General features: G+C 37.1%; 2 protein-coding genes across 2 annotated transcripts in view; one reads left to right on the forward strand and one right to left on the reverse strand.

Moving 5' to 3' along the window:
- LOC127955913 (NACHT, LRR and PYD domains-containing protein 12) overlaps positions 1–18640 on the reverse strand; it is a 389353-nt gene that overhangs the window by 80341 nt on the left and 290372 nt on the right. The window lies entirely within an intron of this gene.
- Positions 4860–14340, forward strand: LOC127956063 (gastrula zinc finger protein XlCGF7.1). The gene is made up of 4 exons (XM_052553833.1): positions 4860–4975; positions 5965–6099; positions 12604–13308; positions 13977–14340. Exons 2-3 carry the CDS (start codon positions 6021–6023, stop codon positions 13287–13289), a joined length of 765 nt encoding a protein of 254 aa, XP_052409793.1. The 5' UTR covers positions 4860–4975; positions 5965–6020; the 3' UTR covers positions 13290–13308; positions 13977–14340.

Below are 18640 nucleotides of genomic sequence, written 5' to 3' on the forward strand. Positions count from 1 at the left end.
CGTGTTGCCAATTTAAGTGTTGTTGTTTTTTTATAATTCCTTTACATTCTTGTTCCAGTAATGTAAATAGTAAAACACATTACTGTACTTTGAGTAGTAGCTTAACCAGGGCTCTCAAGTGTCACGCATTGAGCGTGACAGTCACTCATTTCGGTCTTTTGTCACGCACTCCCGCCACACATTGTATTTCTCACGCAGAAAAACTATTTCTAATATATTTAATATGCCGCAGCGCCCAAAAGTTATCTGGTCGCGCCGCTCTCACTATGGGAACCGCAGGAATCAAGCGCGTTCTTAATCGAGCCTGTCACTTATCAGCCAATCAAAAAAAAGAAATAGGCTACACAATAGCCAATCAGAAAATAGCACTATTGTATCTGGGTAAGATTTAACACAACAACCAATGAAAAAAAAAAGCATCCTGGAATTGTTCACCATCTTCCTCGTTCACCCACAGAGGAAACCACTGGAGCTCCGAGCATCACTTTGAGCACAAAGTAAGTAATGATCTCCTGTTACAACAAATTCACAACTTGTTTGACACAAACAATGACAACTTGACTGCTGTTAGAGAATGTTTCCCAGATAATTAGCATCAGTTTTTCATTAGTGTCTGACAAATACACCTTTTCAACAAATACACCTTTTCTATGGATTGAGTGGTCTTTCTGATGATGGAATATGGATACAAAATTTTAAAAAGTATTGTATCCCAATAACAATATATTCACCCCTCTGCCATTTGGTAGAAGATATAAGAGCATCAGAAACAGCTCTAGTAGATTTAGAGACAGCTTCTATCCTCAAGCCATCAGAATACTTAACTTTACTCAACCATCTCCACTCTCCTAAATGGCACACTTGTCACTTTTTAGAATTAATCCTTCAACCTAAATTAATCCTTTTTTATTTTACCTCTTCTATTTATCTACTTTCCATTTAAAAAAAAAAAATTCTGTAAAGTTGAGATTACTTTGAGCACAACAAATTTCATGACTGATAAATGTTATTTATGTGTATATGACAATAAACTTGAAACTTGTATAACCCAGAGATATCCTATAAGAAGCCTGTATTTGACTAGCTTTCTCTATGTCTTCTGTCTCACTGATAGGAGAAAAACTCAATGTGGGTTTCACTACCAGAGCTACGCTAAACAGGCTCCTTGAGGCTGGAGAGGTCACATCACAGAAGGCTCAACAATTCCAGCAGGCAGCACTGGCATTTTTGGTCGGAGCTGTGGAGTATGCTATGGATAAACTTCCGTTGAAAGATGCTCTCCTGAAGCATGCCAGATTTATTGATGTGCAGCTAAGAGCTGAGTGTGGGGTTGAAGATGCCCTATACTTTGTAGATTGAGGGTTTTTTCGATGGTTGGTTTGAACAAAACCTCAATACGAAACAGTTTGTCTCTGGATGGGACATTGTCCTCAATCATGACCCTGAAAATGGCTGGGCTTGAGCCGAACTGTTTCAAATGGGAGCCAACACCACAAATGATAAAGGAGTCCAAAAAGGCAACAAACACTTACAACAAACAACACCAGTCATAATCTCTCTCTCTCTCTCTCTCTCTCTCTCTCTCTCACAAACATTCGCACTCAAACACACACACACACACACACACACACAAATTTTGTAAATGGAAATTGAATAAACACTTTGAATTTGGTTAAATTGTCAGTGTCATGTGTCAAATATTTTCTTCTGGGGGGGGGGGGGGATTGGGGGGTTGGGGGGGGGTGTCACTCTTGCCTGTCTTCAAAACTTGAGAGCCCTGCTTAACTACTCAAGGGTATAATAGAAGTAGATACAGGGAAACAGTAAAATAGTGTTCCTGTAGCTTAATTGGTAGAGCATTGTCAAGCGCAAGGTTGGGGGTTCGATTCCCCGGGAACACAATAGGTAAAAATTGATAGCCTGAATGCACTGTAAGTCGCTTTGGATAAAAGCGTCTGCTAAATGCATTAATTAATTTTCTTTTATTTTATACAACACTGCTTTAGCTGCTTCTCGGCTTGTGAACATCTTTTCAGCACAGCAGAGCTTATTTTCAGTCCCAGGAGGGCAAGAATGCACTAAGAAAACTTAGAAAATCACCTCCTCCTCAACCGGAACAAAAAAAATTGCCACTTTAGTTAGATTATTAGTGCCATACTCTACTAGCACACTCACCAGAAGCAGAATTAATGTGTGTGTGTGTGTATATATATATATATATATATATATATATATATATATATATATATATATATACAGTACAGACCAAAAGTTTTGAAACATTACTATTTTTAATTTAAAAAAAAAAATTATAATAATTTCTTCTGCTCATCAAGCCTACATTTATATGATCAAAAATACATGAAAAAAATTAATATTGTGAAATATTATTACAATTTAAAATAATTGTTTTTAAATGTATTATACTTTTAAATGATCATTTATTTCTGTGATGCAAAGCTGAATTTTTAGGATCATTGACACATGATCCTTTAGAAATCATTCTAATATGATGATTCATTATCAAAGTTGGAAACAGTTCTGCTGCTTAATATTTTTTCAGAACATGTGATACTTTTTTAGTATACTTTGAGGAATAAAAAGTAAGCGGGGGGTGAAATACTCGTTTTCACTCAATATCCTGTTAATCTTGAGTACCTATAGAGTAGTACTGCATCCTTCATAACTCCAAAAAGTCTTTAGTTTTATTATATTCATAAGAGAAAGATAGTCTGTAGCGATTTTTCCCGGAAAAACACGACCGGCTGGAAGCGTGACGTGTGGGCGGAGCTAAAGAATCACGAGCGCGAGTAAGCTTTTGAGTTGAGAGCGTCTGGAAGCTGTGACACTGTGAGGACAAAACCAACCAAAACAAACCATGGCTAACAGTCAGATTCAGCGTATATTTATGATCCAGAATCAGATCCAGAAGCTGAAATTTTTTCAAGAGCAGCATCAGCAACGACTACAGCAGGACGTCTCTATGTGGTATGTACTGAAACTGTATATATTTGCTTAGCGGCTTTGGAAAATGAATAAGTTCCACTTTACGTCGTCTTTTTTTTTTTTAAGCTGTACATGTGGAAAGTGCAGTTTGATGACAACATCGCATGTTGTTTACTTGATGTGCTTACACGCCGATAGCTAAGTTAACAACACAGAGATATTTGAAGCAGTTTTACTCACCGCCTGCGGTTCCAACACACGATCGTGACCCTTTTTCGTTGGCACTGCATTATCCTCAAGAAATAAACGATGTGCAAATCCGGCATCAAACTGGGCCTTGTGAACAAGCATCTTCGAAATGCAGGGAACCAACACAAACACTTGCACAACTCCGTTGATGCTCTGTAAAAATAAACTCCATCCACTGGTCCCTTAATGCTGTTTTTTTTTTGGTAATCTGTGCAGGGTCGTCTTGCCCTGGCAACCAAAAACACACTCCTTTTGTGACATTTCCCGATGCTCTCGCTCTGATCAGTGAAGTCTGTTGTGCTCTCTCTGCTCTGCTCTACGGGAGCGCGCGCTCTTCCGGCAGACGTGCCCTTAGGACCCATATAAGGAAATTCCGCTCCATCTAACGTCACACAGAGCCATACTCGAAAAAAACTTTCCGAAACTTGTGACAAACCGGAAGAGGTATTTTTGGAACAGAAATACTCCTTCAAACGTACAACTTAATTTTTGAAACTTTGTCCATGTTTAGCATGGGAATCCAACTCTTTAACAGTGTAAAAAACTCAGTATGTATGAAATAGCACCCCCCCCCCCCCCTTTAAATTGATAAAAGTGATAGTAAAGAAAATATATTATTAGACTTTTTTTTTTTTTTTCATAAATGCAGTTCTTTTTAACCTTTTATTCATCAAATATATTAGACAGCAGAACTGTTTCCAACACTCATAATAAATCAGAATATTAGAATGATTTCTAAATGATCATGTGATAGACTGGATGTTACATGTGACACTGAAGGCTGGAGTAATGATGCTGAAAATTCAGCTTTGCATCACTGGAATATTATTATTTTTTTAAGTATATACAAATAGAAAACTATCATTTTAAGTTGTAATAATATTTCACAATATTTCTGTTTTTTCTGTATTTTTGATCAAATAAATGCAGGCTTGATGACCAGAAGAAACTTCTTTCAAAAAAACATTAAAAATAGTAATGTTTCCAAACTTTTGGTCTGTACTGTATATACACAAGTTTTGTACATATGCAGCTGTGACTGGCAAGTGTGTTTCTTCTGATACAAAAACAATTTCCTTTTACAGTTAATCGGAAGTGGCAAGTTTATATATATATATATATATATATATATATGCACAAAAACATTCAGATACAAGAATAAAATAAAAAAGTAAAAGAAAACTCATGTGAGCCTGTGTTTAATTATTGAATTTTAAACTGCTCTGAAATCCTTTTATTTAATTTTATTCTAAAGGAATTTTTTTAGGTTCAAGGTTTTGAGCTCAGGATATTTTTAAGTGTCTGGCTAATTAATATCATTCTATTAATAGATTAGTGTGCTATGAATAACATTAGAGTCTTTTCACATAATGATTAAGCAAGAGTCTTGTGACAAAAATGAGAACAGGATATTATAGCCATAATAAATCATAGTAGGCTACTTTGGATATTTAAGTAACGTTACATTTGAATGCAAATACTTTTGTACTTTTACTCAAGTGAAAGTGTAAAGGGAGTACTTTTACTGGAGTAATATTTTACCTAGTGTATACTTTAACTCGAGTACTTGGTTTGTGTACTTTGTCCATCGCTGATTATTACGGAGAAAGTTAAGCTCGAGGAAATAAACTTGAGTAACGTTGCACAAAAATAATCCAGAAGGTGGAGCAACGCTTTTTGATGCAAGCCGTGGTTAAACCTCGAAGAAGAAGCGCCTGGCGACATGACGTCAAAAGACCGCGCCGCGTTCCCGCATCTGTTGTGATTCGCCTGAAGAAAGGTTTGGTGTTTTATGCATTGAAAAAGCCTTATTAAAATCGACGCAGACTGTTCAGTTTTCACAAGAACTGTTAAACGAATTAATCGGTTATTGAGTATAACACTTTATCCAACGTTAATGAATGTTATTTTGGAAATAAAGCGCATTCACACGCAACTAACAGAAAATATGCATCACGTTATAATCGCTACGTTAATCAGATCACAAGAATTGTTGGGTTTAAGCCTTCTTTTTAAGAAATCAAAAACATAGTTTTAGTGAATCACAAACGCGTGTGAAGACGGAGCAGGTGTTATTCTGGGTTAAGAGATCACGAACCCAAACCCAAGCTTTGAGCAAAGTGATGTATATGTACCGGTGTGTGTGTGTGTGTGTGTGTGTGTATTTCACACACTCACAGGTGCTGGTCATATAATTATATAATTATCATATAATTAGATTGATTTCACTAATTCCGTTCAAAAACTGAAACTTGTATATTATATTCATTCATTACACACAGACTGATAGATTTCAAATGTTTATTTCTTTTAATTTTGATGATTATAACTGACCACTAAGGAAAATCCCAAATTCAGTATCTCAGAACAAACAAATAAAAAACAAACCAGAGGGGGGAAATTATACAAGGTTAAACATCGAAAGCAATTTTATTTTTGACTTTTGAATGACTTTTTTTTTTTATGCCCATCAAAGAATAAAAATGTAAGAATTATAGTCAACCAGAAAAATTTACTACTGGGTTCTTACCCAAAGATTTACACTTCTGAATAGAAAATTTGCCAAGTATAATACAAAGATTAACAATATATTGAATACAAGAGTTATTTTTTTGTTGTTGTTGTGTGTGTTTTAAGTGTTTGTATAATTTGTGTTCTTTTGTTCATTTTTGGCAGTAGGTTTGAGTGTTTATTTATTTTTATTTGGTTAATTAGGTCATTAACTCCCACTCTGACAGGAGAGATTTACTTTGGATTTATTTTTTCCAGACACAGAAATATTCCCAGTGAAGTGACTAAGGAGCACTTGACGCTCTATTATAAAGATGGCGTTTATTAAAGAGGAGAGTGAAGACCTGCAGATCGAAGAAGCATTCAGTGTCAAACAAGAAGAGGAACAGACAGGTTGGTTTTCATTCTCAAAGCTGAACTCAGTCAATTGATCCTTATTAAAATGTCCAGGGCCCGGTTTCCCGATAACGCTCACTCTTAGCATGCTAAGAAGACCTCGAAAGATATATCTTACCAAAGTTGTTTATGTCCTTAAGAGTGTTCCCCGAAGTGTCCCTTAGGAAGCTTCTTAGCATGCTGCCTCTTACATCCGACGTAACAAGAGCGCTGTCCCGAGTGAGGGTGCTGAATTAGTTGGCATCGATTAGTCATGAATAGATTTTCCACTTCAAGCGATGGTGCAATACAGCGTTAAGAAAGACAACACGCTCTATGCAAATGAAACATTCCTCAAATTATTATAGTAACATTTATTTTAACATATTTTAAGTTATCAGTAGAATATAGACTATAAATTAAATTATCAAATGGTCAGTAATATGTTCACACGATATGTTGTGATGGTTAGATGAACCGGGGATCCCTCGCTAATCTTCCTCTTGACATGTGTTTAATGACTTCTTAAAATTATATAAAACACTTTTATATTAATGGTAAGGTACTTTACAATCAGAATTGATTGGCAAGCAGCTGCAGTTACTTCTGTTTAATGTGGTATTGATTGCAATTGGTTTATGTTTTAAATAAAAAGCAACCTATCTACAATGAACAGAGAGAGAGAGAGAGTTAGATACAGAATATGTTTGGGAAGCAACGTAAAAAAAGGGCACCAAGCCTCTCGTCAGAGGAAGTTGAAGTTTTGCTGGACATTACCCACAGGTCGGGGATCACACCCCTGTGGTCCACTATAACCTGCACGTTTATGGCCACGTCTCCCTTTCGTGATGAGTAGCCTACGGCTGATCAATCACTGATGGATTGGCGATAGGGATGAGTGTGCCATCCACCAGGATGTAATCCCCGGCATGGCGCAGAATGGCGTTGGTGACAGTGTGGACGCACCTCTACACCGAGGTCTTGATTAGGCCGTAGCCCTCTCCCACGACCTCGATGAATCTCTCTGTAGCAAAAAATAAAAAAAGTAGCGCTGGCCTTCAGGGTTTAAAGCACAATTCCACTGCATTAGGCTGGTAAGCGCCGGTCTGAGAAGGTCCAGCAGCTCCATAATGAGTTGTCTTTGGATGCGATTTTTTTTTTTTTAATATAGCCACGTCAGGCAAAATGTCAAAAGGGCTTAAGTTTTGCCGAATAAAAAATTGACATGGACTAAACGGCTCCGCGTCCGGCTCCGTCTTTGATTCAATACAAGGACACGTTGGATCGCTGCTATGGTCGCTTACTGGACACAACCATGATTACCCATTTATAGATCTTAGTCATCAGGAGCCAAATTGTTTGCCAGATTTTAATTATCAAAAAATTGATTGCCAATTCGCTTTAATTACATTAGGCTAATTACCACCATATTAGTTCTGATACCACATAAAGTTAACTTCATAAATAGGCCTGTGTCCATTGCGAACATAATTTATTATGAGTCTTAATAAATAACATAAAATCATTGTTGAGCCACAACATAGTCAGCATACCATAGTTTGACTTGTACTTCGCTGCGCTGGTTTCTAAAGACTGCTGTACAGTAGCGTCTTGAGCTCAAACAACTCTAAGAGAGCTTACGAATGGTCCAGACCAACCTTACGAAAGTATGACTTACAGAAGATATACTTAGTGTACGAACTAGTGCTGTCAAAATTAGCGCGTTAACGCATTCGATTAATTTGAAATATTTAACGCGTTAAAAAAAATAACGCAATTAACGCGGTTGCAGTTTTTTTTTTATTTCCAGTTGTGGCCTATGTGTGTTCAACGTGCAAAGAAATATGGATAAGACCAAGGAAGGACTTTTAGACGGAAAGTTTCAGTATAAAACTCTGCCGGATTACTCTTCAGTCTGCCACAAGAAACATTGCTCTTCATTTAGTCTGCCACAAGAAACAGCAACATTAAAATCATGAACTCAAATGTCATTGTTTATAAAAAAAAAAAAAAAAAATGACTGTAACAGTGCGTAAATCAGACCTTTCTGTAACGCTAACGTTAATAAGCTTAAACGAAAATAACGAAATAATTGTGTAGCGGAGTATTTTTTGTACACAGTGCCGCGAACTGTCAATCACTCCTGTACGCATGCATCACTGTCCTCCTCAGCTGCAGCAACTTGCGCTCTCTCTCTTCATCAAGCTTTAAAACAAAAAGGGGACAAAAAGATCATATTGTCTTTGTGCATAGGCTATAGATTAATTAGATAAATGAATATCTAAATTTGTGCCTTGCCGTCTACGGTATTTTTTTAGAACTTAAAAAAAAAGATGCTGCAGCCAATGAACAGCCAGCGGGGGCTGCAGGACGACTCAACCTCCGCAGACAGTTTTTAATGTTTATCAGACAATAAATACTCAAGATTTTGCTTTAGTATAACTCACAACGAGTTTCACACACCTTCTCCGGCCACGTTGAGTTGTTGACACTTAACAGTGGGAAAAGCGACACATGCGCTATTCACTTGTATAACTTAAGGGTGAATGGGTAATGTAGTTTCTGCTCTGGGTGGGATGAATTAGGAAGCTTGCATTGTGAAGGGCGCTCTGAAAATCGGCAGTGCAGGTAAAAGATTAAAACCTCTATTAAAACAGATGTCCAAATGAGCGTACCGGTACGCTACAAGCACGTTCTGGGCGCACGGAGAGGTGGCGGTAAGCTCAAGAGCTATATTTGGGAAGTGGCGGTACTGAGTACAGGTGCGTACCGGCCCACTTAAAGCACTGGCAATGACTATACTTTGGAATTTTTTTGCAGTCCACTTAGAATTCAACATGGAAATCATTTTTGTTTTTTATTGGCATTGATTGTTTTGAAATTCAAATGGTACTTGCATACCTGTGTTTTTATTTCTGTAATAAATATGGCTTTCAAGCCAACAGTTAATTTGGAGGATATTGATGGTTTATTGCAGGTATGTTGTTTACATGAGAAAATCTGTGTTACAAGTTAAACAAAAATTCCAATAAACAATCATATTTTGAATTTAAATAGTTTCTTTGTCTTGAGTTTACATTAATTATTTACATTTTACATTTACATATCCAAAAAGTTTCAGTCTTTTAATTGCGATTAATCGCGATTAATTTTAAAAAAATTGTGCGATTAATTAGTTAATTTTTTTTAATCGATTGACAGCACTAGTACGAACGTGTCGGGAATCGTGCCATAAGGTTAAGAGAGAGGTTAAGGAATAGGTTAAGCACTACTTGGCGATAAGAACGTTTTGGGGAACCGGGCCCAGCTTTACCGAATATTTTTATTAGGGCTGTTCGATTGCACAGTTTTTGGAATCGATTCCAATTCCTGATCCTGAATTGATTCCTCACTGTTGCGTTAGATTCTTTCCAATTCATATTATATATTTTTTCTTTTTTCTTTATTAAAGGAACCTAATCTCACCACGATGATTGCAGGATAGGTCGTATAATGTATCCTTCCTATAATATGAAGCTGAATTTTTTTTTTTTTTTATGATGATGATACAAAAAGTCTAAAATACACCCTAAAATACAAATGATCAGTACCGACTCATTTCTTTGTTTATTTTCGTGAATTTAAATGTGTGCAGCCTTTGTCGGATGTAGCCTTTCGTTTGAGAGACTCCCATAGATAAGCTTTCTTGAACTGAAAAAGCCTCTAAATGAGGAGTTGATTCCCCTTGATGGAATTGACTCTCGATTCCCAACGCCTTGGAATCGAGGAATCCATTATTTTTGGAATAGAAACCCAGCCCTGATTTTTATTATGAGTGTCCAAAACAAAGAGCAGGTCATAAGGTATTTTAAAGTGTCCTAATATTGTGTTGAAGTTCCCTACAGCAGGTTTAAATGCATATTTCTGTGGTATCCTTGAACACCGCATCTTCTCAACATGATGTAAACAGACTAATAGCGGAAGTGTTTGTGGGCAGGTCATACTCTGTTCATATTTCGCAGGGATTATGCAAATATATTACCCAGTGACAGAACAGGCAAAAGATTCGAAAATACGATGACTCGTTAAGGCGATTCAGAATCGACTCTCTCTTTTGAGAGACAATATCTTTATAATGCATAGCTACATTATAAACCAGAAAGATATGTTTTTTCAAAAACCCATATGACCTGCTCTGTAAAGCAAATTTATTTCGAAATGGAGTGGGTCATCTCATGTGGACATGTGGATCGGCAACCTTAATTTTTCTGGTTAACCACTGCACCAATTAAGGCGCAAAACTCACGTTGTGATTATATAAAAAAAAAAAAAAAAAATCACCAAATGACACCAAAAGCTCTTTTTGGAAAAAAAACCAAATCAATGATTGGGTTTACTTTGTAGGTGAGTAAATCAGCACAGAAAATAAACAAATTCAAAGCATAGGTGAATATAATAGAACAAATATACACATGAAATAAACAGTGCTTTATATGTTTCGGGCAAGTCACTTGTTTACCTTCACTTAAGCCATAAGCAGCGGTGTTCACAAGAATGCTTGCTGAGCCATAAATTTTGACAATTTTGTGCATGCGTATCATTTCAGGCACAAATAGACATGGAAATGAATGGAGTTCAGTGTGTATCTGCGTGGCTATCACTGTGTCTACACCAGACGTGAGCGGTGCAACAAAACACTATAGAACCCGTTATAATCAGTGATGCTGTCAACTGATGCCTCGTTCTGTTTATGACATACTGACACAAAATTCAAATGAATTGAAATGGTTGCGTTCAGTGTAGACAGCCTATGACATGACTACTTTTGCAAATGTGACCATAAAGAGGCACCTGTAGAACATTGGAGCTTTCGCCACCAGGGTAGTTCTCCAAGAACTAATTTTCCTGGTTGCATTCACACCTGCAGTAGGAAGATGCAGGTTCCATTTAAGCACAGCAATTACAAACATTTGAATGTGACATTTAAACTAAGTATGGTTGACTTGAGGGGGTTAAATGCCGATATACTATAGTAATTGGTTCTCCCAAGATTGACTCTTCTCTTGATTTACACTGTGTATCAAATAATTATTCAAGTGACATCAATAGGATTTTGGTACAATAATGAATCAGATTTTTGTTTGTGGTTTTTTTTCACATAATTTCAGGTAGCTGGTATTAATCTCAGACTAGTTTGGTCAATAGTTTGCCAGATCTTCTTAGGTAAATGGAAACCCTACTTAAAGTTGGGTTGTTTCCACATTATTAAGCAAGTCCCAGTTCTCATGGAGTATGGTGAGGAAGAAAGATCATCCTGAAGATGAAAAGTATAAAAAAATGCAAGATCTTGCAAAAGGCATCAAAACAAACAATATTTTGCTAAAAAGCAAATCGAGATTATTTAACTGTCAAAAAATTGTAAGTGATTAATAATGTGGAACAATCTCTTTAAGCAGGGTTTTCATTTACCTAAGAAGACCTGGCCAAACCAGTCTGAGATTGATACCAGTTACCTGAAATAATGTGAAAAACAACACAAAAAATACTCGTTATTGTACCGAAATCCTATTGCTATGTCAGTTGCATATGGAACACAGTGGTTGAGAATTGAAAGCCTACATTTGGGTCCAACAACACAATAGCAGTAATAAAGGCATCTTGAAGTGAATCGATACATTTTTTGGACTACGCGCACCTGAATATAAGTCGCATCAGTCCAAAAATACGTGATGACGAGGAAAAAAAACATAAAAGTCGCATCTATTTAGAACCAAGAGCCAAGAGAAAACATTACCATCTACAGCCACGAGAGGGTGCTCTATGTCTTCAGTGTAGACTACAGGAGCACTGAGCAGCATTAGAGCGCCCTCTCGCGGCTGGAGACGGTAATGTTTTGTATTGGTTCATTTCTCTTGGTTAATTTCTCTCGGTTCATGTCAAATTAATTTTGATAAATGAGTCGCACCTGACTATAAGTCGCAGGACCAGCCAAACTATGAAAAAAAGTGCGACTTATAGTCCGGAAAACACGGTATTAAGAACTTTATAAACCATAATTGCTAGCTTCTATTAACTGTTGTATGCGTATACATGGGAGTGGCATTCCAACAGATGATTTAGACATAGAATACATGAATAGAAATGAACAGAACATGTACATGGCTGTGATGACCGTTTTTTACCTCGAACAAAATGTAGCTTGTTGCTTTTTGTTCATTACTATTCTTAAAGGGATAGTTCACCCAAAAACCATTTGAACAATGACATTCGTTTATCCTCGAAACACAAATTAAGATTTTCTTAAAAAAAATTATTTTCTTCCATAGACTGCAATGTAACTGAAATGTTTTCAGGTCCAAAAAAATAGTAAGGAGATTGTTAAAATGTGAAATCAGTGGTTCAATCATAATTTTACTAGTTGTGCAGCAATTTGTTTTGTAGCATGATATTAGTTTTGATATTTTAACTTAGTTTTGATGTCCGTTGCATTAAGCCATTAAACTGCTATTTAACTCGTTTTTGTATTTTTTTTTTCCACTTTAGACCTGATGGCACTGAAAGTAGAGAATGAAGAACTGAAAGAAATAGAAGAGGAGAGTAAATGTGAGAGACATGTTTTCGCGGCTGTAGAAAAATCCACATCGACTGAAACAAATTTGTCTCCAAACTCTGAATCTAAAAGTTGTCATCAATGTGGAAAGAGTTTCAAATTTAAAGCAAACCTTAAGGAGCACTTAAAAATTCACACTGGAGAGAGGCCTTTCACATGCCAACAGTGTGGAAAGAGTTTCACTAAAAAAGGAAACCTTAAAGAGCACACAAAGATTCACACTGGAGAGAAGCTTTTCACATGCCAACAGTGTGGAAAGAGTTTTGTTAAAAAAGGAAATCTTAAAGATCACCTGTACATTCACACTGTAGTAAAGCCATTCACATGTGACAAGTGTGGAATGGGTTTCAAATTTAAAGAAAGCCTTAATAACCACTTGCGAAAAATACATTCAAGAGAGAATTGTTTTATGTGTAATCAGTGTGGAGAGAGTTTCAATAGTAAAGTAAACCTCTACAGTCATATAAAACTTCACACTAAAGAGAAGCGGTTTATCTGCCCACTGTGTGGTGATACTTTCTTACAAAATGGAAATCTGAAATCACACTTGAGAGTTCACTCTCAAGAGAAGACTTTCCCATCAGTGTGGAAATCATTTCAGACAGAAAACAACCCTTGATTCACACATGAAAAGACAGGTAAGAGTCCTTAAACCTCCAAACTGTGTTATTCACTACTGTAAAGTGACTTGACTGGGGATTTTGTTTTCATTCATTGCCTGCAGACATGATTAGTAAACAATGAAATTAATTGGTGATTATTTTCATTATCTACAACAAAGGTTTTGTGGAAAACTTAGATTCTTTAGCATTACACAGAGCTCTAATGACAATGGCCCTCAGGGACAGCATATACTAAGAGAAAAGCAGAGGACCAAATACTGAGCCTTGTGGCACTCCATACTTGTCTTTGTTGCGACATTTATTTTTTACAGAACATATTAGTAGTTGGATAGATTTGACCTAATCCATGCTAATACTTACTGAGAATTATATTCAACATAATTATTAAGTTAATCAAAACAATGTTTTAATCTTTGTTGTCAAATGATCTAATAGCCTTAGAAGAGAAAGGTACTCCTGACTGGATGCCAAAAGACAGTCGTGCATCAAATGCTCGTGCTCAAATCTTGACTGAAACGGTTGACAAGTTCCAGTGTATAGTGAAGAGGATTCTTTGTCTCATTTTAGACATGAGTGGCAGATCAGGACCGGTCTATAATAACACTGTTATGTTGCAGTGTTGGATTTGACGTTTGAACTCTTTTAACTGCTGTTAACATTGTATTTGTCTCTTTTCACTTTAGATCTGATGGTAATAAAAGATAATAAATAGCTGGAAGAAACGGAAGAGAAAGATCGATATTAGAGACATGATTTCATAGCTGCAAAAAAGTCCATACAGATGAAACGAACAAGACCAAATCTAACAGATACTTCACCTACCATCAATGTGGACAGTTTCAATCAAAAACAACCTTAAAATCCACGAGATTTCACACTGGAAAGAAGCCTTTCACATATCTTCAGTGTGAGAAGAGTTTCACAAATAAAGACAAAGAAAAGAAACTTCATTTTCAAACACATTGTGGAAAGAAATTGCAGTGCTCTGAGAGTGGAAAGATGAGCAGTTAAAAAAATAAAGCATCCATGCATTCACTGTGGAGGAAGGCAGTTTAAATGGAATTAGTGTAAGCAAAAAAATATTTTGCCATCACATTTAAGGCCAATTCACACCACGCCAACAGAGTACAGATGGCACTTCTCGGACAAACCAACACAATCTAGATGTTCAGTCAGTGAAAATGAGCTCCAGCAGACACTAATAATATTAACACAAAACAGATAAAACCCAAAAACAATTGTCGGTTCCTGTCTGTTGGTGCAGTGTGAAGTGGCCTTTACAGATACACCTGAAAATGTATGCAGATATGAGACGACATGCATGTTAATCCAGTGGAAAATGATTTAAATGGCTCCGCAATTTATAATGGCACCAGAAAAATGTATTTAAGTAAAATCAAGGTTATGTTCACACCAAAGCTGAATGTGCCCCAAATCTGATTGTCCACCTTAAAAACCATTTGCTTTTTTTCTTTTAAATTTGCATATACATATTTTGACTTGTGAATTTTTCTTTTTTGTCTTGTGTATATATGAACTTGTGGTTGCACCTGATCTTCTGCTTTGCTGTAGTATTTAGCTATTGTCAAAATTTTATTTGTCCCAAGACCTTTGAGATTTTTTTTTTTTTTTTTAGCTTTGCAACTTTTTACAGTTTTTATATAATAACTAAAAAAAGCATTGTTAAACAATTGATTTCTGTCTGTCTGAGAAAATGTTTCAGTGTAATTGAAATTGTATAAATAAAAGGACATCAGTAAAATAAATGTTGAACTGCAGTGTGATTTATCTTTAGTGAAATACAAATATGTTCTCAGGTGGAGTTGCAAGACTCATTTAATGCTATTGTCATTAAAAAAAATTGTGTCAGATGTAAAGTCAAGTTATATTCTATACAGCATATATTGTTTACACAGGTGCATCTCAATAAAGTCTTTGGTTCTTTTAATAGTGATGATTTTGGCTTTCATTTGGCACCTGCCCACCTTACCAAAAGCACCAAAAGTTGGTTAAATGGACAAAAAGGCACCAGTTCAATCACTTGAATTTTTATTTCTTAAAGGCACAATATCTAATTTTTCGAAGCTAGAGGGCACATACTTAAAATAAACAAAGACCAAGTAACATAGTTTGATGATGCCGTGACTGAGTGTGGAATCATGGGAGCTGTCATCTTCATCCCCACACCTGAAGCAATCTAACATGACTCAAAAGAAAAAAAGAAAATTATTGTATTTGGTGTAATTAAGTTATTGCGGTTTAAGGTAAAAAAAAAAACGTTATTCTCCACATACTGTACATTATTGTTTCTCCTCTATGCCTCAACTTCTGAAATGTGTTGATTTTTTACAAAGCTCATTAGTCTGAAAAGCAAGATGTGCTCTGATTGGGCAGTTATCCAGTGCATTGTGATTGGCCAAATACCTCAAACGTGCGACGGAAATGTTACACTCATTAACATATTGTGATGCCCTGTCCGGTCGAGCGATGAGACATAAACCCATTATAAGTCATGTCCTCTTTTGGAAGGCCAAACAAAGTAGTTTTGCTTTCTCAACGAAATTGCCTTGAGTGAGCAGAGGCCAGCTTGAGAACAACTAAAAATTTAGTGTTGGCCTTCTGGAAAGTATGTACATTTACTGTACATGTACTCAATACTTGGTAGGGGCTCCTTTTGCTTTAATTACTGCCTCAATGGCAGCGTGGCATGGAGGTGATCAGTTAGTGGCACTGCTGAGGTGGTCTGGAAGCCCAGGTTTCTTTGACAGTGGCCTTCCGCTCATCTGCATTGTTTACTCTCTTGTTTCTCATCTTCCTCTTGACAATACTCCATAGATTATCTCTGGGGTTCAGGTCTGGTGAGTTTGCTGGCCAGTCAAGCACACCAACAACATGGTCATTTAACCAACTTTTGGTGCTTTTGGCAGTGTGGGCAGGTGACAAATCCTGCTGGAAAATGAAATTAACATCTTCACAAAGCTGGTCAGCAGAAGGAAGCATGAAGTGCTCCAAAATTTATTTGTAAACGGGTGCAATGACTTTGGTTTTCAAAAAACACAAAGGACCAACACCAGCAGATGACATTGCACCCCAAATCATCACAGACTGTGGAAACTTTACTCTGGACTTCAAGCAACTTGGGCTATGAGTTTCTCCACCCTTCCTAGGACCTCGGTTTCCAAATGAAATGCAAAACTTGCTCTCATCTGAAAAGAGGACTTTGGACCACTGGGCAATAGTCCAGTTCTTCTCATTAGCCCAGGTTAAACTTTCTAATCTAGTTTTTTGTTCACAATACCTACGGGCACACGTGTAGTGGAAATGGTTCTTGCATTTTGCACAGACAATCATCTTTGACACTGAGCAGAGTGTAGGTGCTTGCATCAGTGGATCCATGCTGCGCGTTAACAGCTCAGGCAAAACGCTCTGTTTGAAGAACACTTCAGCTTTAGGCAGGACTGCTTGCAGTATTTCTTCATCTCTGTGGTTTGAACAAAGCAAGATGTCATTATCAACTGCATCACCAAAGTTACAATAGTGGATGTTGCATACAAACATGTGGAGCTGAACTAGATGGTAGTTTTCATGGTTCTTCTTCAGTTGTATAGAGTTTTGTCTTAGCAAAACTGTTATGTCCTCACTACTCCTCCATCACGGTATTTGTATGGGCACTTAATCTCTACAGTTGCTTTCCCACAACAGGTACAGTTTGCCCCAAGATGTGGTTTGTCTGGCTGCACAACAAGACCGCAAAGCTCCACGTCAAAGTTGAGATGCTGTGCCTTCATTATTTCTGTGTATTGTTTTCTGACAGTGTCCTCCATATCTATTCCCCAACATACTGCCGGGTCACCGTACAACCCGTTTGTCGTAGTGCATTACCTGTTTTACAAGGTTTGTTTTAGCAGTCTCAGTTACTGCAGTGCGTGCACGATGAAGGGTTGTGCTTGTTATCCTTCCACTTCTGTGTGTGTACCAGGCCTGAGATTGGGCCTGATTTTAAAGCTCAAGGTTTACACACTGCTCATTACTTAACTCTTTCCCCAGTCTATCAAAGGTCTTGTTTTTCTTTTGGCAGAGGCATCTCAGCTTGGCATCATAGAAAGTTACAAGTGGCTCTGGCAGGTCTCTGGTCTCAGATTCTGATGCAGAATCTGTGTCACTAAAGTCCACAGCTGATTTAGGTGCCAGTAGTTTCAGTTCTGTTATGACTTCATTTATCAGTTCTGATTACAGAATAAAATAAGTGTTAATTAATTCATTTCAGCAATGGAAGTAAATGAAGCATTGAACTACAGGTGTTCCAATGTATAAACTGCTTATAGGTTCACCCAAAAATGAAAATTCTGTCATCATTTACTCACTCACATGTTATTACAAACCTGTAAAAATTTCTTTGTTCTGCTGAACTGGCTGGTTTAACCTCTCTCTTCGATGGGTTGAGCCACATATTCTTCCGTGAAGTACAACTTTTCTCAGTCTTCCCTAACCTGACCCACAGTTCAACTTTAAACATAAGTGTAGCTGCATGGCTGCAGCATGACCCTAACCTGCACGAAATGGTACAATGTATGAAACAATGGTTTAAATTGTGGCTTAGGCTAGAACAACCCTTATTATTAGTTTGCTTAAATTGCTGACATTTACTGAATTGGGTAAATTATAACATTTAAGTCTGTAAACATATGATTACATACCCAGCCATACAGGTGCAGTTTGCGGTAAGAATACGGTTGTTTGACTTGTTGACGATATCCCAGGCCTTGTATAATTCTTGCCCTGTCTTTGGCTTTGCAGAACCTCAGTCTTCAGCTCTACAAAGTTTTCGATTTCATGGACGTGAATTTTTGTGTCTTGGACATGACCACACAGAACAAAGTTGTACGCATCAAGAGACTTATACACTTTTAGCTTTTCCTGAGTATATACACTTGAGGTGTCAGTCAGGTAATTATATATCTCTGGTCACTGGATGCTTGGCCATTTCGTTTCGTCAGTTAACCACTGACCAGGTGCTATGGCAAATGGATCCATAAAATGTATCCCACTCAGTAACGTCAATTTTTTTAAATAACTGCTTATCGCTGGGTGAAAAGCTGCTGTGATATGCGGTCAACATGTAAAAAAAAAATGTAACAAAGCAAAATATTCTATATACTGGTTATTACTTTCGGGTTTTCTGCAACCATGATGTGCGCACATCCTGAATTTTTACAAACATTAAATAGGCCTGTTGGCTGTTCATCAAGGAATGTGATTGGTGGATCCTGAAGCGGATGACTTTAAAAAGGGCAGCGCTACCGACACAGGAGAGCTGTGGCGTGAGGAGCTCCAGATTCAGTCTCTG

The sequence above is a fragment of the Carassius gibelio genome, chromosome B4 (assembly GCF_023724105.1).
Source record: "Carassius gibelio isolate Cgi1373 ecotype wild population from Czech Republic chromosome B4, carGib1.2-hapl.c, whole genome shotgun sequence".
Taxonomy (NCBI): Eukaryota; Metazoa; Chordata; class Actinopteri; order Cypriniformes; family Cyprinidae; genus Carassius; species Carassius gibelio.

Bases quoted from the DNA above. Each gene is read 5' to 3' on its own strand.
- LOC127956063 (XM_052553833.1), top strand. From the start codon at position 6,021: ATGGCGTTTATTAAAGAGGAGAGTGAAGACCTGCAGATCGAAGAAGCA. The intron at 6,100-12,603 runs GTTGGTTTTCAT...TTTCCACTTTAG, and splicing joins ACAAGAAGAGGAACAGACAG to ACCTGATGGCACTGAAAGTA.